The sequence below is a fragment of the Populus nigra genome, chromosome 18, assembly GCF_951802175.1.
Source record: "Populus nigra chromosome 18, ddPopNigr1.1, whole genome shotgun sequence".
In the NCBI taxonomy this organism is placed as follows: domain Eukaryota; kingdom Viridiplantae; phylum Streptophyta; class Magnoliopsida; order Malpighiales; family Salicaceae; genus Populus; species Populus nigra.
Window position 1 is genome coordinate 3473152 of NC_084869.1, and position 26161 is coordinate 3499312.

Genomic DNA, 26161 nt, shown 5'->3' on the forward strand with positions numbered 1-26161 from the left:
GAAATTGTTAGCTAGTGGGAGATTAATTGTATATAAATAATAATGTATATCGAGTAAGATTAACGTAACTTTTAATCTTTATTTTTTCTTCTTTATTCTTTGCTTCTCTCAAAATTAAATACCAACAAAATTATTATTAATTCTTTTGATAATATAAATTTATTTTTATCAAAGAATTACAAGAGTTGTAAACTATTATAATATAAACCGACGAATGTATTAACAAAACTTGTGTGTTAATAATTCTATCAATCAATCTATTGGTGATACACAATCTATTATCGGTAGTTAATCCATTGATAATCTATTGATGATCCATCGTAATATGTACTAATATATTGACCACTAAAAAAATAATCAACATTTATTTTTTTACTAATATTTTATTGGTGTTTTTATCGACATTTAAATCATTGATTAAATCATTGTTCATAAAATAATATATTATCAATATATTATCATTTAAATCATTTATCGACATTTAAATCATTGATTAAATTTTTATCGGCATTTAAAATACCTTGTAGACTCTCAATTATATTACGTATATTTTAGTTCTAAAGGAAAATGAATTAAACTATATATATTTTAAATAAAATTAATAATATTCATATAATTGGTTAATAAAGGGTTGTTAGTGGTCTATAACCTACGTGCGTGTCCAAGTTTTAATCTCTCATAATGAATATAGAAAAAACATATGATTATTATATAATTTTTTTTTTATTAATTACCATAGATTAACTTATATTAATTATTAACAAGGAACGATCTCTTATTTTGAAGCCAGAGAGAAACAAAATGATAAGGAAAATTATAGTGATAGAAAATATAAAGTTGGTGATCTTTTTTTTATTATTATTATTATTAGATCTAAAAGCTTATTGTTTTTCTCTACTTTTTTTATTTAATTTAGTGCTAACTAGAATTTATCATGCACCCACTAATTAAGATAATTTAATTACTCAATTATTTACATGCATGCACAACATTAACTAGAATGTCACGTAAAAATTCTATTTTGAATATTTGCACGAGAGGGAGTGTTGAGATAATTTAATTAAATAGGAAGGGTGGAAATGATCATCCTAATAAAAGAGAGAAAATAGATAAATTAAATAATCTACGTAGACAACTTTTTCCACAATTATGAACTCAATTTGAAAATTTTTTGAAGCCAAACAGAAAAAAATGAACGAAAACTAATATAAGGAAAAAAAAATAAAACTAAGTAACGTAGGTTTAGTTCTAACTGAAGGAAAAAGAATTAATTAAACAATATATTTTTCGATAAAAATAATAATCTTATAATTAGCTAATAGAGGGTTGTTTAGGGGTCAATTATAACCTATGGCCTAAGTTTTAAACTCTCATCATAAATATAGAAAAAACATATGATTATTATATAAATTCTTTTTATTAATTACCGTAGATTGAATTATATTAATTAATGACAAGGAATAATAATGAAAGTTATAATGAAGAAAAATATATAGTTGGTGAGATTTTATTAATTATTAGATCTAAAAAGTAATTATTTTTCTCTTCTATATATATATATATATATATATATAGATGTTAGAATCTTTATTAATTTATTCCTGACTAGAATTTATCATGGACCTACTAAAGATGATTATTTATTCAATTATTTACACGCACAACATTAAGTATAGGATGTCACGTAAGAATTCTATTAATTTGAATAATATTTATTAAAATAGGAAGGTTAGAAATGATCGTCCCACTTGAGGAAAAAAAATGAATGAAATAATCTACGCAGACAACTTAATTTTTCCGCAATAATTAATTAACTCAATAGGAAAAAAATTGAAGCCAAAAAGAGAAAAAATAAATAAATGAAATAATCTATGTAGACAACATTCATTTTCCACAATTACAAACTCAATAGGAAAAACTTGAAGCCAAACGGGAAAAAAAATCTTTTGAAATTAGAAATTGTTTAAAAATGTGATTGATGTTATTTTAAAAAATTTTAAAGTGTTTTTTTATTAAAAAATATTAAAATAATATATTTTTTTATTTTTTAAAATTATTCGTTATAAGTGCTAAATAAAAAAATTAAAAAAATAAAAAAAAATTTAAAATTTTTTGAAACATTAAAACAAAAACAACCTAGAAAAAGTTATTGAACAAGAAATCAGCAGAAGGCTTGGCATATAAATATAATCATAAAGTGAGAAATGTTTCCCCACAACTAAACTCATCTCATCCTTGCTTCTGTTGCATCCTCTCCAAATTTGACTTAAATTATTCTTGAACAATGAATTACGTAAGTCGCTTTGATGAATTGCTGGATTTGAACGCCTTGCATAATTGGCCCATCAAGAAACAACTAACAGCTGAGGATGTCACCAGCGGACGACTCATCTTGTCTGTTCATGATGTTGAGAACTACATCATGCCAAGACTGCCGGCTGATAAGAGTGAAAGACTAAGCAAGCACTGTGGAAGGACTGTCATTGATGTGTATGATGTTGAGAAGGAACGTAGGTATAACATGGAGCTTGTAAGAAAGAAAAACGGGCGATACAGACTGGAGGACTGGGATCAGGTTGCTTTGCCTAGAGATATTCAAGCCGGTAAGGGGATCGGAATGTCTTGGGTGAACGGAATGTTGTGCTTCAGACTACTTTCCGATCAGTAAGGGAAGCTAATTAACTCCTGATGAAATAACGTCGATCTTACGGGATTGTGTCATGTGAATTTTTTTATTTGTTGTTTCCAATTTCCAACATTATGATTTCCTATAGACAGCAAAGCAGCTTTCTGATGATCAACAATAACATCATCATCATACAATTTCTTTGATTATACTTCTAGATGTAATTAAGAAATATAAAACTAGAAGAAGCCTGTTTAAATATTTAATTACATTAGAAGGCAGCCATTGTTAATTCCCTATGGTCGATCTGTAATTAATATGCTTTAAACATCTTCATGCTGTTATTCTCTTTTCATTTCTGAAGCAGAGTTTTGTTTCTTCAGTTTTATGATGGATTTTTACGAGTTAAATTGGTTTACCCTTTTCTCTTACCCTTGAATGATGCGTAAGTTTTGGGAGTAGGTTAATCACTTTGCTGTCGATATATGCTATTGCTGCTATATTAATCAATTTTTTAATATAAAAGTTTTTTAAATTTGAAATTTATACAGGTTTAAATTATTTGTGTTTAATTTTTATCAAATAAATAAAAATATTAAGATTAGAACTCGTAATCATTTGATCATCAAAATTGTTATACTTTTGAAATGATGAAAGAAAAGAGATTCGAGGATATTGATTGGATATCCATGAGATCAAGACAAAAATAATTTAAACTTAATGATAAGTTCCTTTAAACCCATAAAGACCAGTGTAGAAGGATTTTTAAGGAGTTTTATTTATTCTCTTAGTTATTTTTATTCCTATTTAGTTTAGGAAAATATATTTTTTATGGTGTTTTTTTTCCTGATTAGTTTAGGAATCTTATTTTCCTCAGTTATTTTTTTCTTATTCAATTTAGGAATCATTTAGTTAAGGAATTTTATTTTTTCTTATTAAATTTAGGCTTAGGCAAGTATAAATATGATTGTTATTGTTGTGTAATTTGTATTTCAAGAAACTACTTGAAGAGAAAATATTATAGTTTTTGTTTGGTGATTCTATTTAGCATAATCTTGTGTTGCGAAACCTTATTGTTTTTCTTATATTGTTTCTATCTGCATAACTTGGTATTAGAGCATAAGTGAGTAGACAACTTCTTCATCGAATTGAATATGATGTCATCGAAATGAATATGATGTTGAAACTGAAATTTATTATGATTGCAATCTTTTCGTGGATTGAAATCAACCACCAAAATTCAATGAGAATAAAGAAAATGATTAAAAGAGAAGATTTTGATGAAAAAATCTTTATATGTGATGATTTTATCTTAGCAAATGCAAGGTTTTTAACTAGAATTATTGTTTCTATTAAAAAAAAGTATGATTGTTAAAAGCAATTTTATTTTATAAAAAAAAGCTATCAAAATAGCATGTTCATATTTTAAGTGTGATTGAAAGTTTAAAAAATCATGCATGTAATAAAATCATGTTCAAAATCTATTTAAAAATTTAAAAAACAAAAATAAACTATTTGAATCAAATTTTTATAATTGAAAAAATTTATTAAAATTCAAATAAAATTTTATAATATTATTTAAAAACCTAGAATGGTATTTTTTTTTAGTGCTAAAAAAACCAAAGAAAAAAAAAGGAAAAGACAGAAAAAGCCCCACACTCTTGACCTTCCTTTAAATTTTTTATTACCTCTACCCTTTTTTTGTAAAAAAACTAAAGCAAAGGACAAGTCGTTTTCTACGTCATACATGTCCGTGTCCATAGAAAGACATCACAATCCCTTGTCTAGTTTCTGGTATTCAAAGTGGCTAAGAACTAGGTTGAAAAGTGAGCTTTTGTTTTTTAACCAAATAATTTATTTTCACCCTAAAAACACACTCAACAAACCTCAATAACCTTGCTTGTGCTCTTAAAGTATAGAAAATAGGTTAAAAATAGAAAAATAATTAAAATGAGACCACAAATCTTTTCAAGCTCTAATCTTTTTTTTTTTTTTGGGAAGATGAGGATTAAAAACTACCATCATCCCATTAGACTAAAGATATATTAAATTGAAGAAGAAGAAGAATCCAGTTTATTTAGTTGTTTTGGGTAATTGCAATTACATATTTACTAAAGCATGGTTAACACAAAACGTACGGAGATAGATAGACAACATGAAAAGGGGATTTTATTTGTAGAAATTAAGCACCATTGATCAACAAGAAGTGAAAACCAATATATATATTTATTATTGGTTTGCTTTTATTATAAAAACAACAATACAGTACACAGCTAGAAGATAGATAGACTGATATCTGCATCACACTTAGCGTGCATGCATGCTCTTATCAATTAGCTGGTGTTAATTATACGAGGGAGGGCCTTGTTATTAAGGACCATAAACACCAATAAAACTTGCATTTCTTGAACTGACATATAGCGACAAACCGGACTCTTGAACTTCGCTTATAAGAGTACTGCCATATTGTCCCTCAAGAGACGCCATTGCCGTAATTCTGCCTGATCCATCTGTAAGGACTATGGACACCACCTATCTCCACATTGGTATGATATTGTCCACTTTGGGCCTAAGCCCTCATGGATTTGCTCTTGGGCTATACCCAAAAGGCCTCATACCAATGGAGATATTTGTCCATCCTTATATACCCATGATCCTCCCCATTTCTAGCCAATGTGGGACTTTGGTTGTATACCCAACAATCCTCCCCTCAAACAAAGGACCACCGAGCCTCCCCTCAAACCGATCATTCATCCATCCACTCTCAACCAACCAGGATTCTTCATTCTCTACTTCACCGTGTTGGGGTCAGGACACGTCCATGAAGCATCCGGAGAGCACTACCTGACTTGAGAGTTTGCTCTTTCTAGATCAACTCCTCTTCACCGTGTTGGGATCAGGACACGTCCATGAAGGGAGCACACCGCCTATCCAATAGAGCTGATCCATGGATTACATCGTGATTAGGGGCCCACCACCTTTTGTTCGGCATTCCGAGGATTCATCCATCATGGCTAACTCCGGGGCCTGGCTTTGATACCACTTGTAAGGATACTAGCATGCAAACCCGACAAGATAAAAGGCAAGAGATAGGATAAAATGAGAAATGAGACACACAAGAATTTACGTGGTTCACCCAATTTGGCTACGTCCACGGGCAAGTATAGAAGGATTTTACTAAGTAATGTGAGAATTACAACCTCTCTCAAATAATAGGAGAACAACTAAGAATCTCTCTATTACTAGGAGAAAACACCTCACTTACTCTCTCACAAATACCTCACAACTTTGTGGGATTACTCTCTCTTCACTCTCCTCTTCTTCTTCTCTAACTTGGTGTGCAAAATAAGCTTGAAGGCATTGCCTATTTATAGGCAAGAGTGAGGGGACAAATGCCATAAATCATGGCACCAATTATGCCACAAATTATGCCATAAATCATGGCACCTAATTATGCCAACAACTCCACTAATATTTGTCTTCCACCAATTAATTAAGTGGTGGCTTCACATTTTGTTGGGTATACAACCAAAGTCCCACATTGGCTAGAAATGGGGAGGATCATGGGTATATAAGGATGGACAAATATCTCCATTGGTATGAGGCCTTTTGGGTATAGCCCAAGAGCAAATCCATGAGGGCTTAGGCCCAAAGTGGACAATATCATACCAATGTGGAGATAGGTGGTGTCCATAGTCCTTACAAGTGGTATCAGAGCCTTCTTGGTTGGTGTTGTTAATACACAAAAGTCATTCGTGTATACGGTACTATTCACGTCTACGGCACTATTCATTCATACGATACTGTTTACATACGATACTGTTGGCGCTATAGAAAATCAGTGCGGTAAATAAATACAGGCTAGGAAGTTCTGTCTAAGGAGATTGGGTTTTAAGCGGGACCATTTGTGACCCCTCCAATCTTTCCTGGGAACTTACTTAGTGAAGTATTATTTACACGATACTAGTTCTATATACGTTACAGATCGGTGAAACGGTGATAGCTGAATAGATCACGGTGAATAAAATGGCAGCAAAGTACGAGATTGAGAGGTTCAAGGGGAGCAATTTTTCATTGTGGAAAATGAGAATCAAGGCAATCTTAAGGAAAGACAATTGCTTGGCAGCAATTGGGGATCGACCCGCGGAGATCACTGATAATGCAAAATGGAATGAGATGGATGGCAATGTTATTGCTAACATACATTTAGCATTAGCTGATGAAGTATTATCAAGTGTGGCGGAGAAGAAAACAGCTAAGGAGATATGGGAGACTCTAACAAAGCTATATGAGTCCAAGTCTTTGCACAATAAGATTTTCTTAAAGCGGAGACTTTATACCCTTCGAATGGCAGAAACCACGGCGGTGACTGACCACATCAACACAATAAGGACTCTATTTTCACAACTCACTACGTTGGGTCAACAAATAGAGGAAAGTGAACGTGCAGAGCTTCTACTTCAAAGTCTTCCAGATTCGTATGATCAACTCATTATCAACTTGACCAATAATATCCTCACAGACTATTTAGTCTTTGATGATGTTGCAGCCGCCATCTTGGAAGAAGAAAATAGGCGCAAAAATAAAGGAGACAGAAATAGTTCAAACCAAGCAGAGGCATTATTGGTGTCAAGAGGGAGATTAACGGAGCGTGGCTCCAGTGGGAGTCAAAGGCAAGGGAGGTCCAAATCAAGAAGTAAGAAGACTGTGAAATGCTACAACTGTGGCAGAAAAGGGCACTTCAAAAGGGATTGTTGGTTTAAAAAGGGTATAGAGAACACTGCAGAGTCATCAAAACCTCAAGGATGTGTTGCGAGCACCTCAGAAGATGGGGAGGTTTTATATAGTGAAGCAGCGACAATCTCTACAGATAAAGAAGAGCTTACTGACGTCTGGCTAATGGATTCAGGAGCAACATGGCATATGACTCCTAATCGAGATTGGTTCCATACATATGAACCCATCTCTGGAGGCAAAGTGTTCATGGGTGATAATCATGCTGTAGAGATTGATGGCATTGGCACCATCAAATTGAAGATGTATGATGGCTTGATTCGCACTATTTCAGGAGTGCGACATGTGAAAGACTTAAAGAAGAATCTTTTGTCCGTAGGACAATTTGATAGTCTTGGCTGTAAGATCCGAACAGACAATGGAATAATGAAAATTGTCAAAGGAGCGCTGGTGGTTTTAAAGGCAAGAAAGACAGTTGCAAACATGTTTGTATTAATGGGAGAAACACATCATGGGGCAGAAGCGTCAATCGCATCAGCCAATCCTGCAGAAGAGAAGACGATGATGTGGCATCAAAAACTAGGCCACATGTCAGAGAAAGGTTTGAAAGTTCTCTCTGATCAGAAGTTACTCCCTGGGCTTACAAAGGTTACTTTACCCTTTTGTGAGCACTGTGTTACAAGTAAACAACACAGGTTAAAGTTTGGCACATCAACAACTAAGAGCAAATGCATCTTAGACCTGATTCACTCTGATGTTTGGCAAGCACCGGTTGTATCCTTGGGAGGAGCAAGATACTTTGTATCATTTATAGATGACTTCTCCAGGAGATGTTGGGTGTATCCAATTAGAAGGAAGGCAGATGTGTTCGCAGTCTTTAAAACTTTCAAAGCGCGAGTGGAACTTGAATCTGAAAAGAAGATCAAGTGTTTGAGGACTGACAATGGAGGAGAATATACCAGTGATGAATTTGATAACTTCTGTCAACATGAAGGTATCAAAAGGCAGTTCACAACGGCATACACTCCACAACAAAATGGAGTGGCAGAGCGGATGAACAGAACTCTATTAGAAAGAACAAGAGCAATGTTGAAGGCTGCAGGTCTAGGAAAGTCATTCTGGGCAGAAGCAGTCAATACCGCCTGTTATGTGATAAATCAATCTCCATCAACTGCAATTGAGCTGAAGACACCGATGGAGATGTGGTCTGGGAAGCCAGCTGATTATTCTCGATTGCATATATTTGGAAGTCCTGTGTACGTGATGTACAATACACAAGAAGTTAGCAAGCTGGATTCAAAATCCAGAAAATGTGTATTCTTGGGATATGCTGATGGAGTGAAGGGGTATCGCTTGTGGGATCCCACTGCCCACAAAGTAGTCATCAGCAGAGATGTCATATTTGCAGAAGGTAAAATGCAAATGGAAGAACATAATAGCATTCTAAAGGAGACTACAGCAATCCAGATTGAAAATACTCAGAATCATACTTCTTCTGAAGATGCACCAGAGCATGAAGAGCAAGAACAAATAGAGTCTGAAACTCATGAAGTTCGGCGGTCGACTCGTGAAAGAAGACCACCGGCTTGGCACTCAGAATATAGTACTGAGAGCAATATTGCATATTGTCTTCTAACAGAGGATGGAGAGCCATCAACTTTCCATGAGGCTATCAAAAGCACAGATGTATCTATGTGGATGACAGCAATGCAAGAGGAGATTGAAGCTCTGCACAAGAATAACACTTGGGATCTTGTTCCGCTACCACAAGGAAGAAAGGCCATTGGCAACAAATGGGTTTACAAGATAAAACGTGATGGCAATGATCAAGTGGAGCGGTATCGTGCAAGATTGGTGGTGAAAGGATATGCTCAGAAAGAAGGAATAGACTTCAATGAGATATTTTCTCCGGTGGTACGACTTACTACAATCAGAGTAGTCTTGGCAATGTGTGCTATATTTGATCTTCACCTAGAGCAGTTAGATGTGAAAACTGCATTTCTTCATGGAGAACTTGAAGAAGAAATTTATATGCTCCAACCAGAGGGTTTTGCTGAAACAGGCAAGGAGAACTTGGTTTGCAGGTTGAACAAATCTCTATACGGTCTCAAACAGGCGTCGAGGTGTTGGTACAAGAGATTTGATTCCTTCATAATTAGCCTTGGGTACAACAGACTCAGTTCAGACCATTGTACGTATTACAAGAGGTTTGAAGAAGATGATGTTTTCATCATTCTGTTGTTGTACGTGGATGACATGTTGGTGATAGGCCCCAACAAAGATCGAGTCCAAGAATTGAAGGCACAGTTGGCTAGGGAGTTTGATATGAAGGACTTGGGACCAGCAAACAAGATTCTAGGGATGCAAATTCACCGAGACAGAAGTAAGAGGAAGATTTGGCTTTCTCAGAAGAATTATTTGAAGAAGATCTTGCGTCGCTTCAACATGCAAGATTGTAAGCCAATTTCCACCCCACTTCCTATTAACTTCAAATTATCCTCAAGTATGTCTCCTAGCAATGAAGCAGAGAGGATGGAGATGTCTCGAGTACCGTATGCATCAGCAGTGGGAAGTTTAATGTTTGCCATGATATGTACAAGACCAGACATTGCACAAGCAGTGGGAGCAGCTAGTCGATACATGGCAAATCCTGGTAGAGAGCATTGGAATACTATTAAGAGGATCTTGAGATACATCAAGGGTACCTCAGATGTTGCATTATGTTATGGAGGATCAGAATTTACTGTCAGAGGTTATGTTGACTCAGATTTTGCTGGTGACCTTGAGAAAAGAAAATCCACTACAGGCTATGTGTTCATAATTGCAGGAGGAGCTGTGAGCTGGATCTCTAAACTTCAGACTGTTGTAGCATTGTCCACAACAGAAGCTGAGTACATGGCAGCTACACAAGCTTGTAAAGAAGCAATATGGATGAAGAAACTTATGGAGGAGCTCGGGCACAAACAAGAGAAGATTCCTTTGTATTGTGATAGTCAGAGTGCCTTGCATATTGCAAGGAATCCAGCGTTTCATTCAAGAACAAAACACATAGATGTTCAGTATCACTTTGTTCGCGAAGTGGTGGAAGATGGAAGTGTGGACTTTCAAAAGATTCACACAAAGGAAAACCCAGCAGATGCTTTGACCAAACCAGTCAACACTGATAAGTATATATGGTGTAGATCCTCTTTTGGCCTAGCAGAAACGTAAGCAGCATGAAGATGGCAAGTATAGAAAGGATAGAAGAATCACAGATGATCAAGTGTGAAGACTTGATTAAATCATCAAAGTCTTCAAGTGGGAGAATGTGAAGCCACCACTTAATTAATTGGTGGAAGACAAATATTAGTGGAGTTGTTGGCATAATTAGGTGCCATGATTTATGGCATAATTTGTGGCATAATTGGTGCCATGATTTATGGCATTTGTCCCCTCACTCTTGCCTATAAATAGGCAATGCCTTCAAGCTTATTTTGCACACCAAGTTAGAGAAGAAGAAGAGGAGAGTGAAGAGAGAGTAATCCCACAAAGTTGTGAGGTATTTGTGAGAGAGTAAGTGAGGTGTTTTCTCCTAGTAATAGAGAGATTCTTAGTTGTTCTCCTATTATTTGAGAGAGGTTGTAATTCTCACATTACTTAGTAAAATCCTTCTATACTTGCCCGTGGACGTAGCCAAATTGGGTGAACCACGTAAATTCTTGTGTGTCTCATTTCTCATTTTATCCTATCTCTTGTCTTTTATCTTGTCGGGTTTGCATGCTAGTATCCTAACACCATCAACCCTAATTCTTATGGAAACTAGTGTTTGTGAATCTTGCTTAACACTTGCAGCTGCTATCCAAAAACCACCCGACGGGGTCCTCTTGATGTTTTGTGGCCTCACAACATTAATGTTGCTTAAGAAAATTTCTGCAGTATTGGCTTTGGGTCCTGTCAGCCAGTATCTTCGAATCCTATTACCAATAGCCTCTGAGACAAGGAGAAATGAACCGTCAGGACTGACTGCAAGCCCCACTGCCCTTGAAAGATTTCTCAATAACACGGTGACTTGACTCGTTCTCGGGTCATATTTCAATAACCTTGTGTTGAGTCGTTAACCTGAGCAGCTTTCGACGAATTCCTGCAGAATAATATTGAGATGCAAATTAAAACTTCATTTCTGTTTTGGTCATGATTTCTAATTCATTTCAAGGATTAACAGAAAGAACGCACGCAGAAAAAACAAAAGGAATTAACACTGCTACACATGTAGTTTAGATTAACAAATTGACCTCAGATCATAGACCGCACTGGCATCTGTAAAATAGACATTTCCTGTTACTGGGTCGATATCTATGGCGTTAAGAAAGACGAAGGGTTGCCCTTCAGCACTAGTGGCAATTTGTTTAGCAAGCCTTCCATTTGAATCAGCAACTAGGAGTCCATAATATGCATCAGCTATGTAGAGCAATCTTGTGAAACTATTGTATGCCAAACCGAAAGGCCTTCCGCAGATAGGTCCTTTATTGGGATCGGTCGTGCCATCACAAAACGCTACAGACCTGCAGAATTAAATAACACTTAATAAGCATTTATTCCAAGATTTTTTTGTAAAAATGAAATAAATATTAGTGCTATGATATTCAAGAAAGATTGATCAATAAAATTTCAGACTTGTGACCAATTAATTAGGTGTATTTGACGTGGGAGTGTACCGGTTTGGAGAGGTAAAGGCAAAAACTGTCCACCCAGTAAGTGGTTGATATTTAAAAATATGACCGTCACTAACACCAGTATAGAATGCTCCGCCAGGAGATTCAAAGGCAATGGACTCAGGACCGAAGGCAGGTGGGGGCAAGAAAATTTGTCTGAAGGTTTCTGAGAGAGCAGTAGCAGGAAAAGAGAAGACAAAAATGGATAGTACTGATACTACAGCTACTGCAGAGCTAGGGGGAATAGCCATTGTTTGGAATGAAGAGTGATGATGCTTGTGCTCTAGTATTTATAGGCATTATAGGCTTACAGCTCGTATAGAAAGAGATTTGAGAATCAAAGACCATGTCCTTTCCGGAGTATGGCACTAACCATTAACATGGGCTGCAATATGGAGGTGCAAAAACTTCCAAGAATACTTTACCCGAAAAAGTGGCAGAAGCTCGGTGACCGGTTAGAAAATCTTTGCTGATCCAAAATAGTTATCCACATACAGGATCAAGTCAACGAAAGTTAGCTGTTTTGTTAATTAGCTGTGTTGAAGAAATATATTTATTTTATTTTATTTGTTAAATGTAAAATAGTATTTTTAACTTATATATAATTTTTTGTATTTATATTTAGGTTAAAATAAAAAATTCTGAATCAAGATAAACCCTAATTTTCTTTTCTTTTATGTTTATATTTTTTTGTGTTAATTTAGATTGCTTTAACAAACTATTTTTGTCAAAATCAGTGCCATGCTTTTGAGAAAATCCTTGCATTAGACGAGCTTTGTGAATGCTGAATGGATCCGTCGTCGGCATGAAGCTTGGTCTTAAAAATTCATCTACAACCCATAACATTATGATTAGCTAGACGAGGAACTAGTTGCCATGTGTTCTTATGCTTGAGAGTGCTAATTTCATCTTCCACTGCTGAAAGCCATGTTGTATGCTTGACAGCTGATTTAAAGCCACGAGGCTCTTTAACCGCAAGATGAACCTGACACCACAGCGGGGCAGTGAAAGCACATAATTGTTAAAATAAACTCAATCTAGAAGGTCAAGGAAGACAACCACCGTCCAGTCAGCCACCAGCTGTCAGCCGCCTTCACACCACTGTTCATAGCCGCCTTCACATTTAAATGTTGAATTATCTTGTTTTGAATTCGTTTATAAATAGGTAGCTAAATTTATGCTATTCTGTGTGGGAGATGATAGAGAGAAACACTAGAGAGAAAGAGAGAAAGAGAGGGTGTGTATTGTAAGCTTTTCATTGTTTGTAAGCTTGTTATTTTTGAAATAAAACTTTGTGTTTTATCCCCTCTGAGTGTTGCAAAACCACCACCAGTGGTTCCTCCCACCAACAATTGGTATCAGAGCCCCGTTCGTCAGAAAACAGAGCTTGATCGGAGACGGAGGTAGCCCACACGCTCCTCCTGAAGATTCTGCACTGTTTGCCCACGCGCAGACGACGCGCCCCGAGGAAGAAGACGAGTGCCGTCCACGCGCGCCATATTTGAGCTGGTTAAACCGCCTAAGCCGACACAAAGCCGAGCCGTAAGCCGCGCTGAAGAATATTCCCAAGAATATTCCCATTTCAAGACGAGCCGAAAGATTAGCCGCAGCCGAGTCAATAGAATATTCCCCAGAATATTCCCGATTCAACCCCAGCGAACCGCCCGACGTACAAAATCGGTTTTTGGACCGATTCACCCATTTGCTGACCCGATTTCTACAAAGTCAAACCGGTTCCCTACTATTTGAACCATTTCGGATCAATCTACAGTGTTCGTTTTGCTAAATTCAACTCCCAGAAGGTGATATAGTCATTCAAAGAGTAAAATGACTACAGAAAATGCACAAACACTTATCCCGAAGCTGACCAAAGACAACTATGATAGTTGGTGTATCAGATTGAAGGCATTCCTTGGTTCACAAGAGTGTATAGACATTGTGCAATATGGTTATGATGAACTAGAGTCCAAAGAATCAGAAGATGCTCTACCAGAGGCACAGAAGCAAGTCCTCAAAATAAATAGAAAGAAAGACAACAAAGCAAAGACCATCATCTATCAAGGTCTTGATGAAGCTACATTCGAGATTATTGCTTCCACAAAAACATCAAAAGAAATATAGGAGGCTCTCCAACAAAAATACAAAGGTGCTGACAGAATAAAGAAGATTCGTCTCCAATCTTTGCGAGGTGAATTTGAATTATTGCAAATGAAGTTCTCAGAATCTATTTCTGATTATCACACAAGAATTATGGTGATAGTCAATCAGATGAGAAGAAATGGAGAAGCCCTCATAGATGCTCGAATTACTGATAAAATTTTGAGATCCCTAGATCCAAAATTTGATTTTGTTGTTGTCGCTATTGAAGAGTCCAAAGAAGTGGACAAGTTGACAGTGGATGAACTTATGAGTTCTTTGCAAGCTCATAAGCAAAAGATTGTGAAAAGAAATGGAGATAAGGCAATTGAGCATGCCTTACAAGCAAAGTTGTCTCTCAAAGACAAATATGAGCAAGGAGAGACTTCAACAAGTGGATATACCACTCAAGGAAGAAGTCCACAAAGACGAGGAGGTTTTCAGCAATTCCAAGGAAGAGGATCTTAGAATACAAGTTTCAGAGGAAGAGGTGGCAGAAATACCACCAGAGCTGAGGACAACAAACATTCACTCCTAAAGGAAGAGGAGGCGGTTACAATAACCGTGATAAGAGAAACATCCAGTGTTATAGGTGCAATCAATTTGGGCATGATAGCACTGAATGTCGAAGGAAAACTCCATTAGAGGTACGTGAATAAGTCAACTATGCAGAGAAGGATACCAACAGCAAAGGAGCAGCTGCATTATTTGTCGAACAAGGACTTGGCGAGAATCAAAATAATATTTGGTATCTAGATTCTGGAGCCAGCAATCACATGTGTGGCCAACGATATCTATTTGGTGATTTAGATGAGACCATACAAGGTCAAGTCACCTTTGGAGATACTTCAAAAGTTTCATTCAAAGGTAAAGACAACATCCCAATCAAGTTGAAGAATGGCGATCATAGCTACATCGCCGATGTCTACTATGTCCCAGCCATAAAGCAGAACTTGGTGAGCATAAGTCAACTTTTGGAGAAAGGTTATACACTTTTCATGAAGAATTGTCATTTGACAATTACAGACTACAATGGGAGATTAATTGCCTATGTGAAGATGTCCAAGAATAGGATGTTTCCTTTAAACATTTAATATGATGCAGCAAAGTGTTTGAGTGTCATCACCAATAGTGAAGAGTGGCTTTGGCATCTGAGGCTTGGACATCTGAATTTCACAAGTCTGAAGATGCTAGCAAACAAAAAGATGGTCAAAGGTATGCCCCACATTGATCATCCATGTCGCACCCTCGCGAGCGGAGCGCGGCATCGCGGTGACCATCGATTGATTTCGGGATCTTTGTTTGTTTATTGTGGATAAAGGGAGTCGCCACCTAGTATTATGGTCACTAGGAAACCTAACTGGTCTTTCAGAGATTCTAAGGCAAGGGACTAGTTGCGTAAAGGGAAGGTATTAGCACCCCTAGTACGCCCTACCTAAGGTAAGCTGCTTGGTGTTAATTTGGTTTGTCTTATAATTGCTATGGTGTTGGTGTTTTCTAATCCCATCAATTTTCCTAGGTTTGATTCAAACTAAATTTATTAAGATAGAAATCCAAGGAGATTCCATGTGCTTTAAAAGCTCATTTTTCCCTTAGTATTTCATACTCTTACGGCTCGTAAACCGCGGAGTAAAAAAAATTGAAATGTCCTCGATTACAATCAAGGCTTCTTTCAAGGATGTGTAATGACTTATTATTCCTAGAAAAATATTTTGGATATTAACCACTTTGGGTTTCTTTATCCAAACATTAACAGCGAATAATAACAAATTATTCCCAATAATATTTTGGATATTCATCCATTTGGGGTTTCTTTATCCAAACATTAACGGTGAATAATAACAAGTTATTCCCAATAATATTTTGGATATTCATCCCTTTGGGGTTTCTTTATCCAAACATTAACGGTGAATAATAACAAGTTATTCCCAATAATATTTTGGATATTCATCCCTTTGGGGTTTCTTTATCCAAACATTAATGGTGAATAATAGATTAATTCCCCCCAAAAATAAGATTTTTATATTTTTTGGAATATTGGCCAATACCCTTTGGAGTTTTACAAACATGTTGTAAAATCCAGAAATACAAGAAAATAATTTTTTGTTGTGTTTAAGAAATCCATGCGAAAACACATTTTCGAAACTTCCAATATTTTTTATATAAAAAGAGCGTTCAAAACATGTTAGAGTATTGGCCGTATGCAACACACAAAAAAAAACATTTTTTGTATTCAGCCCAAATCACAAGCATCGCAATTTAACGCAAACATTACGATAAAAAAAATAGCAAGCCATCATATATATTATAAGATTTACAAAAAAACTTAAAACAACTCATAAAAACCCATTCAAAAGCCAACTAACTTAAAATGCTATAACTGGAAAATGAATACTTCTGTATGCGCAAAGGGGGCCAAGGTTCTGACACCAAAGTTTGAGCTAAAAAAAACTGATGCAGTGCAGCCATACTAATTTCATGCGAAAGGAGAAGAACCTGGGCAGCATGCTCTATTCCCCGTATGTTAAAGACTAAGACTAAAGAAATAAATGGCAGCTACCTCGTTTTAAAGAAAACAGAAACAAGTTCTTGAAAAGAACGAACAACAAACCCCAAATATACATACGGCAAAGAAGAAAAAAACTGAGGCTCATACCTGCTGATATGGCCTGTTTTAAATGTAGAAGATGATGTGCAAACTGATGGACAGAGCTTCTGCCTTCTCGCCTCAAGCATCCACTAGGCAGTAGCCTTCTGATTCTTTCTCTTCACTCTTCCAGGACCGCCACCTCCAAGTGGACTTATGAGAGAAAAATCAATGTGTTTCTGGGAGTCAAACCTGTTCATCCTGCGGAGAAAGGCTTCACCTTCGAAAATTCAGCGTTGGTTCTTCTCATCCAGGGTGAGAAACATTCTTGCAGCCTTACGGATGCGGCTCAGGGACGCCGTGTCCTCAAAAGAGCAGAGTGAGCGGAGACCAGCAGGGCAAAAGGTCTATGTTGATGAGAGGGAGAGGGGACAGTGTCCGGCCAGAGAGAGAGATCTCTGTTTTCTTTTTAAAATTAAGGGGGTGGCTGCTTCATTTTTTTAAAAAGATGAGAAGGGGGGAGGGCTACGGCTTCTTTGCTAGAGAGGATAGGTTTAGGTTTTTCTTTGTGTTTTCTCTCTTTTCTGAAAAATTACCCCATTCTCAATATTTTTCCCCTCCCCTATTATTATGGCTGGAGGTTTATTTATATAGAAAATCTCTACACGTGCTATTCAAGGAAATATTACAATAATTATTGCAGAGATTGTTTTCTATAACCAGCACCAACAAATCCTATATATATGGTATTTTATATTGCAGTGATTATTTTCCATAACCAGCACGAATCAAATCATATATCTATGGTATGATTATTTTCCATAACCAAGCACGAATCAAATCATATATATATATATATATATATATATATATGGTATTTTATATTGCAGTAATTATATATGATTCATAATTATCTCCTTGACATATTGCTTCCTTGATATTAGCCTTGATTCATTTATATAGAAAATCTCTACATGTGTGTTATTTAAGGAAATACTGCAATAATTATTGCAGAGATTGTCTTCTATAACCATCACCAACAAATCCCATATATATAGTATTTTATATTGCATTGATTATTTTCCATAACCAGCACGAATCAAATCATATATCTATGGTATTTTATATTGCAATAATTATATATGATTCAGTAATTATCTCCTTGACATATTGCTTCCTTGATATTAGCCTTGATGCTTTATGTTATCGCCACATGTAAACCCTTATTATTATTATTTTATTTATTATTTTATTTGAAAATTTATCAAAATATGGGTCAAAAATTGGGTAGCAACAATCCAGATGAAGTCTGTGAGAGTTGTGTCCTCAGCAAACATCACAGATCCAGTTTTGCCAAAGAAGTTAACTGGAAAGCAAAAAGGCAACTGAAGTTAGTGCACACAGATGTGTGTGGTCCCATAAAGCCTATGTCGAATGGACAAAATAGGTACTTCCTTACTTTCATTGATGATTTCAGCAGGAAGACATGTATATACTTTCTGAAGAGGAAGTCAGAAGTATTAAATTGTTTTAAAGATTTTAAAGCAATGGTTGAGAAGCAAAGTGGCTATAAGATCAGAACTGTGAGATCTGATCAAAGTGGAGAATATACAGTAAGTGATTTTGAAGTCTTTTATACACAACAAGGCATCAGACATCAGACAACACCAGCCTATACACCACAGCTGAATGGTGTAGCTGAGAGGAAGAATCAAACGATTCTTGACATGGCAAAAAGTCTACTCAAAGCAAAGAAGTTGCCCAAACAATACTGGGCTGAAGCTGTATCATGTGTAGTGTATCTACTGAATCACTGCCCAACCAAAAGTTTGCAAGCTGTCACTCCACAATAAGCATGTAGTGGTCACAAACCAAGTATTACTCATCTTCGAGTCTTTAGTTGTGTGGCATATGCAAAGATCCCAGATGCAAGAAGGACCAAACTCGATGATAAAAGCAAGAAATGCATCTTTGTCAGATAAGATGAGAGAAGGGTGGGATACAAGCTATATAATCCCATCACAAAGAAGGTAATCATGAGTAGAGATGTTATCTTTGAAGAAGATAAATCTTGGCAATGGACTGATGATGAAGAAGCAGTCAGATGGATCAACACTAATTTGATCCTTGAAGATGAAGTGGAAGTACCACCAGTACTTGCAGAAGGTACAATAGTACCAGCAGAGCCACCACAAAGTCTGGAACACAGATTCCCTATATTCAACAGGAGGAATACACCAGAATCATCATCAACACTATCATCAGCATCCTCATCAGAAAGACCAAGAAGGATGAGAAATCTAGAAGAGATGTATGACGCCACTCAAGTCATGAAAGATACAACTCTGTTTTGTTTCTTTGCAGATAGTGACCCACTTAGCTTCAATGAAGCTATCACAGAAGAGAAGTGGAGAAAAGAAATGGATCAAGAAATACATGTCATTGAGAAGAATGATACCTGGAAGCTAACTTATCTACCAGGAAACAAGAAAGCAATAGGTGTCAAATGGGTCTACAAGACAAAGAAGAATGCAAAAGGAGAAGTGCAAAGATACAAAGCAAGATTAGTGGCGAAAGGCTACAAACAGAGAGAAGGCATTGACTATAGAGAAGTATTTGCTCCAGTATACCGACTAGAGACAATCAGACTGATGATCTCATTAGCCGCATAACATAGATGAAAGATATATCAACTTGATGTGAAGTCAGCATTTCTGAATGGCTTCCTAGAAGAAGAGATCTATACTTGGATACATTGATGCTGGAAATGAAGGCAAAGTATACAAGTTGAAGAAAGCTCTCTATAGTCTGAAGCAAGCTCCGCGTGCTTGGAATACCAGAATTGACAGGTATTTTCAAGAAAATGGATTTGACAAATGTCCATATGAACACGCAATGTATGTGAAGAAAGAAGCAGATGGCATAATATTATTTGCGTGCTTATATGTTGATGATTTGCTATTCACCGGCAACAACCCTACCATATTTGAAGTCTTCAAGAAAAGCATGGTACAGGAGTTTGAGATGACAGACATTGGTCTGATGGCACACTTTCTTGGCTTAGAAGTGGTGCAGAAAGAAGAAAAGATTTTTGTATCCTAAAGCAGTTATGCCAAAGATATTCTTGAAAGGTTCAAGATGAAAAGCTGCAATCCTGTATCAACTCCAGTTGAAAATGGAGTAGAATTGAGGAAAAGCAAAGTTGGAAATGTTGATCCAACTTACTTCAAAAGCTTAGTAGGAAGCTTAAGGTACTTGACATGTACCAGACCAGATATACTCTATGGAGTTGGACTTATCAGTCGATATATGGAGACACCAGACCAGTTTCACTTGAATGCAGCCAAGAGAATTCTTCGTTACATCAAAGGCACAATAAATAAAGGTATGTTTTATACCTCAAGTACAAATTTCAATCTCACTGGTTACTCGAATAGTGATTGGGGTAGAGATCTAGATGAAAGAAAAAGCACAACAGGGTTTGTCTTTTTCATGGGAGATACATCTTTCACATGGTCATCCAAGAAGCAATCGATTGTCACGTTATCAAGCTGTGAAGCTGAGTATGTTGCTACCAACTCATCTGTATGCCATTTAATATGGTTAAGGAATTTGCTGAAGTTTTTGGGATTTCCTTAAGAAAGTCCTACAGAGCTCTATATCGATAATCAATCCGCGATTGCATTGGCAAAAAACCCGGTATATCATGAACGAAGTAAACACATTGATACACGTCATCACTTTATCCGAGAACATGTTAAGAACAAAGAAGTCGAGCTGATATCCTGCAAGACAAATGATCAAGTTGCACATATCTTTACAAAGCCATTGAAGAGAGAAGTATTTATCAGATTGAAATTCATGCTTGGCATGACATCCCTCGATTGAGTTTAAGGGGGGAATTTGTTGAAATAAACTTAATCTAGAAGGTCAAGGAAGGCAACCACTGCCCAGTCAGCCACCAGCTGTCACCGACCAGCCACCAGCCACCAGCCACCAGCTGTCAGTCTCCTTCACACCATCGTCCATAGCCGCCTTCACATTTAAATATTGAATTATCTTGTTTTGAATTCATGTATAAATAGGTAGCTAAACTTATGCTATTTTGTGTGGGAGATGATAGAGAGAAACACTAGAGAGAAAGAGAGAAATAGAGGGTGTGTATTGTAAGCTTTTTATTGTTTGTAAGCTTGTTATTTTTGAAATAAACTTATGCTATTCTGTGTGGGAGATGATAGAGAGAAACACTAGAAAGAAAGAGAGAAAGAGAGGGTGTGTATTGTAAGCTTTTCATTGTTTGTAAGCTTGTTATTTTTGAAATAAAACTTTGTGTTTTATCCCCTCTGAGTGTTGCAAAACCACCACCAGTGGTTCCTCCCACCAACAATAATGAATTATAATGTGGGTTTTATTAATAATATACCATCTCGAGCACAGTTAATCATGGGGTGAGTAGAGGTAAGCGGTTGGGCAGTGACAGAAGAAGCAGGTGCAGGAATTTCCAAGGGTAGTTCAGACGAAGAAGGCTGGAAGAGTGTGATTTAAAGGAATTGAATCAGCACAAGGAACACAAGAGGTGAAGGCTGAACTAAGAGATGGGGTCACACTTATAGGAAAAGAACTGTCAGTAGGAACAAAACTGTCACATGAGTCAATAATCAGTGTCAATCAAAGAAGAAATAGAGGAGTTATCATAGGGGAAATAATTTTAAAAAAACTAAACATGGCGAGACACATAAACTCGGTTGGTTTTCTTATCCAAGCAACGAAAACCCTTATGACTATATCCAATAAAAACACAAGGAAGAGATCAAGGTGATAATTTATGGGGCATATAATAATGTAAAAAAGGAAATAAAAAACAACCAAATGTAGGAAGTACGTAAAGAATAAGATGGAATTTTACCATATAAAATCTCATGATCAGGAGTCTTGCCATCAAGAACTAGTTAGGGGAGATGAGATAGCATGTCGTGGAGAAGGACTCAACCTAGAGAAATACTTGACATGAAACTTGTGTGGCCACAGTCAATAATATAGAGCCCTTTCTCACAGTGCCTGATTCCCACCACCATTCTTGTTGCCAGATCGATCCTGTATGATAAAACCAGAACATTATGCAATTATTCTCACGAGTTAACTTACTGGTGGAAAAGAGCTTTTTACACTATTAAAAAGAAGGGTATTTAGCATCAGATTTTAGCATCAGAATAATTTAGTTGCAATTTTAGTAACAGATTAGCAACGGATTAAATATATATTAATTTTTTAATATTAGCAACAGATTCAGCAACAAAAAATCAGATACTGAAAAAAAAATTAATATATTAAGAATTAGCAACGGATTTGCCGTTGCTAATATAGTTGTTGAAATAACAAATTAAATTTTGACTTTTATAAAATAATAATAATTACGTGTCGCTTTTTTATTGGTCTATATATATATATATACCTTGAAAACAACAAAAGAATTAAAAACCCCACAGCTGCAAACTTTATTCATTCTCCGAAAGAACCTCATCTTCTGTCCCTTTCTATAATTCTTCAAAAATCTAATTAACCCATTTCTCTTCCTTTCTATTCCTTTTCCAGGAGCCAAATCCATATGTCCTTTTCAAATCTACATATCCTTGTCATGCGTCCACAAACATAATTTGTGGTTTTCTTAACTTTTTCTCCAGTTACTTTAGAGTTGCTTTATGCTTTCAAAAATTCAATCTTGCAGGGAGAAAACATGGTGTGATAGCAGGTATAATCAAAAACCCATATTTAAAAAATTATGTTTGTAATTTAGAGAGAATAATTTTGTAGATCTATTTCAAATTATTTGTTAAATATTGAAGTAGTGAGACTTTTTATAGGGTTCTGGGTTTTTGGGTTTTACTGGGTGTATGTGTGTTGTTTTTTGGGGGAGAAATATGGGAAATGTGTCTTAGAAAAGATGGTAGAGTTTGTGCAAAATTTATGGTAAAAACTATATATGACAGCAGGGAATGTGTGTTAGCCGGCTTCCTAGCAAAGCTTCCCAACTTCTCAATACAAAGTTTGGGTAATGTGTCTTAGGAAGGTTGGCTAGGCAGTAGAAATGCAAAAGAGGGCTGATTGGTCCTGTGGGTTTGATTAATTTTGAGTTAATAAAAATATTAATATTTTTTTTATTTTAGATTTAATTTTGGCTGAATCAATTTCAAGTTTTTGAAATTAAAAATGAACTGGATAATAGTTTTTTTGGATTTTATAATCAGTTAATTTGATTTTTTTTATTTAATTAATATTTGAAGGCTTTTTTTTTAATTTCAAAGCTTTATCGATACTACATGCACACTTAATGAACTAAAACGTCCAAGCATGCCGAGAGAGGAGAAATTTTAAAGTTTTCAGTTCAGGGAGAAGATTAATGACTCAAAACCTAAAAACATGAAATTGGAACAAAATAACAATGTGGGATGTAGACAAATCAATCATCGACACTGCTCTAATTTAGGACAGCTCATTATCATAGTTATTGTCCTTCTAAACATCCTACTGCAGGTACATCTGGAGAAGCCAAGTGTGCTGTGATACTACCACCTCTTTCCATCCTCAACTCATCCTACTCCCATCACTCAATTGAAATCAAGCACCAGAAAAGGGAAGATAACTAATGTACACTGCCAGAAACCAACTCAGCAGAGGATGGTGATCGTTCCTTTTCTCTTGAAAATTATGGAAAGCTAGAAAGGTAAAATGTGTACAGAAATGCCACTTCCATTCTTGTAATCTTCCAACGCCCATGAAATAGGCTTTCTAATTTCTTATCTATCCACAAAAAATGTGCACCAATCAACCAGTGACATCTCTAGCATCTAATCTAAACCCAAAAACACACGAATAACAATAAAGTAATTTTCTTACTGTCTGCAATTACAAGCTTAAGAGTTATGAATAAGAGAAAACAAGTGGGTGACAGGAACTGTATAGCAGAGAATACTAATTTTAGGTTATACATCTAACTTGATCAAGATCATAGTTCTGTTCCCCAGTGATTGTCAATTCTACCTGAGGTTGAGCGGAAAGGTGAGTTGATGAAATCTACTCCAATTCCATTCCCCAGTGATTGTCAATTCTCTTTCCAGCCTGTTAAATGATTATTTTCTAACTTTATTTTTGGGTGGGCAAGGATATGGCAGTGTTGGGATTCTCTTTCCAGCCTATTAAATGATTTTATTATCTAGCCTATTAAATAACTTTTATTTTATAAAGTCCTGATAAATCATAAATAAAATGGTTGGAAACATTATTCAATGTTATTCTTGCTCATTACATGCTAATTTCCTTTTTTAATTTTTTAACACTATTATTCTTATTTATTTTTATTTTTATTTTTTTAATTTCAGATTGTTGAACCCATCATCATCACATTACTTATCTGCATTTGGAGTTGCCAAGTTTTTGGGTTGTGCATATTGGTCCTCCAAGTTTGTCAATGTAGCTTAAAACTTTTTATTAATTTTGGAAGATAACTTGATTTGTAGAAAAATTGCATTGTAATTAAATCTTAGCCTTTGTTTGCTAATAATGGTATAATTTGTCTCCAAAGTGTTTTTAGTTTGTTAGTATTTCTTTGTTTAATGTGATGATCTTAAGTAATAAATTATTGATGAAATAAATATTTAATAGTTGGTTAAAAAATAATAATAATGGCATATGTTTGCATGCAAACTTTATTTCTACAATATTACTTGACAATGAAAACGATTATATTTTTTTTCCAATAGAATAGTCTATATTACTAAAGTTGAAGAAAAAAAATTATGGTGAGAAATAATAAACAGAGCAATTGCTTAGTGTATCCTATTTAGCTAGCTATTTTGCCTACATCATTTTTACTAATCCAATGGACAATCAAAACAACGTATTATATTTCCCTTTGATACTTATAAGCTAGTTATTAATGAAGTTATTTTGATAATTTATTATATAAAGTTTTAAATATAGATTAAGAAATGTATTAAATAATATTCTAATTCTTTTTTTGGTTTTAATTATGTTAATTAGATTAATATGGACGATCGATCATGGATGTATCGTCGTCATAGGGATGGTCATATTTGTCCAGAATTTATTGCGGGTGTACGGAGATTTATTAATTTTGCATTTTCAATTGATGAAAATGTATCTGGAGGTAAAATTAGATGTCCTTGTGTTAGGTGCAAAAATCAAAAGTTTTTAATGGAAGAAGATGTTTATAAGCACCTATTTTCAAGAGGATTTTTACCTGATTATGAAAATTAGACTGTACATGGAGAGCCTTATGTTTCAGAACCGATAATAGCTGGACCTTCATCAGTTGGGTGTAGTCATGTTGTGAATGATGTTTTTAAAGAAAATTCATATAGGAATATGGTTCTGCATGCAATGAGGGTTGGTGATGCATACTCTAATGATATGGTTTCTAGTCCTATGGTAGCAGAGGAACTTCCAAATCCGGAGGCAGATAAATTTTATAAATTACTTAAAGCTGCAGAGGAGTCTTTATGGGATGGGTGTACCAAACAATCTAAACTATCTACTTGTGTACAATTGCTTAATATGAAGTCAACTCTAAATTTGACTCAGACTGCCTTCAACAAATTCACTGAATTTACAAAAAGTTGCATGCCTGATAATGAAAATTTGGTTTCAAATTTCTATGATGCCAAGAAATTTATGCGGCCACTTGGACTTGGTTATGATAAATATGATGTGTGTCCTAATTATTGCATGTTGTACTATGGGGTAGATGCAATGAAAACAAGTTGTGATTTTTGTGGAAGTTTACAATACAAACCTAGAAATCCCACTAGTAAAGGTTCTAATAAGTCAGAGAAACAACTCCGATACTTTCCCTTGACACCAAGACTTTAGAGGCTATTCATGTCTCCACATCATGCCAAAGATATGACATGACATCATTTTCATAGGTCAGATGATGGAGTTATGGTGCATCCATCTGACGGGGAAGCATGGAAGAAGTTTAATGAAGATCATCAAGACTTTGCATCCGATCCACGAAATATTCGATTAGGATTATGCACTGATGGTTTTAGTGCATTTGACATGTCTTCAAATGTCTACTCTTGTTGGCCAGTAATTGTGACTGTTTATAATTTGCCTCCTTGGAAGTGTATGACTCGACTATTCATGTTTTTGTTAATGATTATTCCTGGGCCAAAGAATCCGAGGAAAAAGCTTGATGTTTTCCCACGACCGTTAATTGATGAGTTGAAAAAGTTATGGCTTGACGGTGTTAATACCTATGATATATATAGGAAGGAAAATTTTCAATTAAGGGCAGCTTTGATGTGGACCATTAGTGATTTTCCAGCTTATGGTATGTTATCGGGTTGGAGTACTCATGGGAAGTTG

At 35.6% G+C, this 26161-nt stretch overlaps 1 protein-coding gene across 1 annotated transcript; it reads right to left on the minus strand.

The window, feature by feature from the left end:
- Window positions 1–11431: 11431 nt before the first annotated feature.
- Window positions 11432–12302, minus strand: LOC133678826 (strictosidine synthase-like). The gene is made up of 3 exons (XM_062101342.1): window positions 12055–12302; window positions 11632–11901; window positions 11432–11480 (listed from the first exon to the last, which is right to left on the minus strand). The coding sequence occupies exons 1-3, from the start codon at window positions 12300–12302 to the stop codon at window positions 11432–11434; spliced, it is 567 nt and encodes a 188-aa protein (XP_061957326.1).
- Window positions 12303–26161: the final 13859 nt, after the last annotated feature.

Excerpts from the sequence above, each read along its gene's own strand:
- LOC133678826 (XM_062101342.1), bottom strand. The coding sequence starts at position 12,302 with ATGGCTATTCCCCCTAGCTCTGCAGTAGCTGTAGTATCAGTACTATCC. Across the intron at positions 11,902-12,054 it reads GCCTTTACCTCTCCAAACCG|GTCTGTAGCGTTTTGTGATG; the intron begins GTACACTCCCAC and ends TTAATTCTGCAG. Across the intron at positions 11,481-11,631 it reads AGTGCGGTCTATGATCTGAG|GAATTCGTCGAAAGCTGCTC; the intron begins GTCAATTTGTTA and ends ATTATTCTGCAG.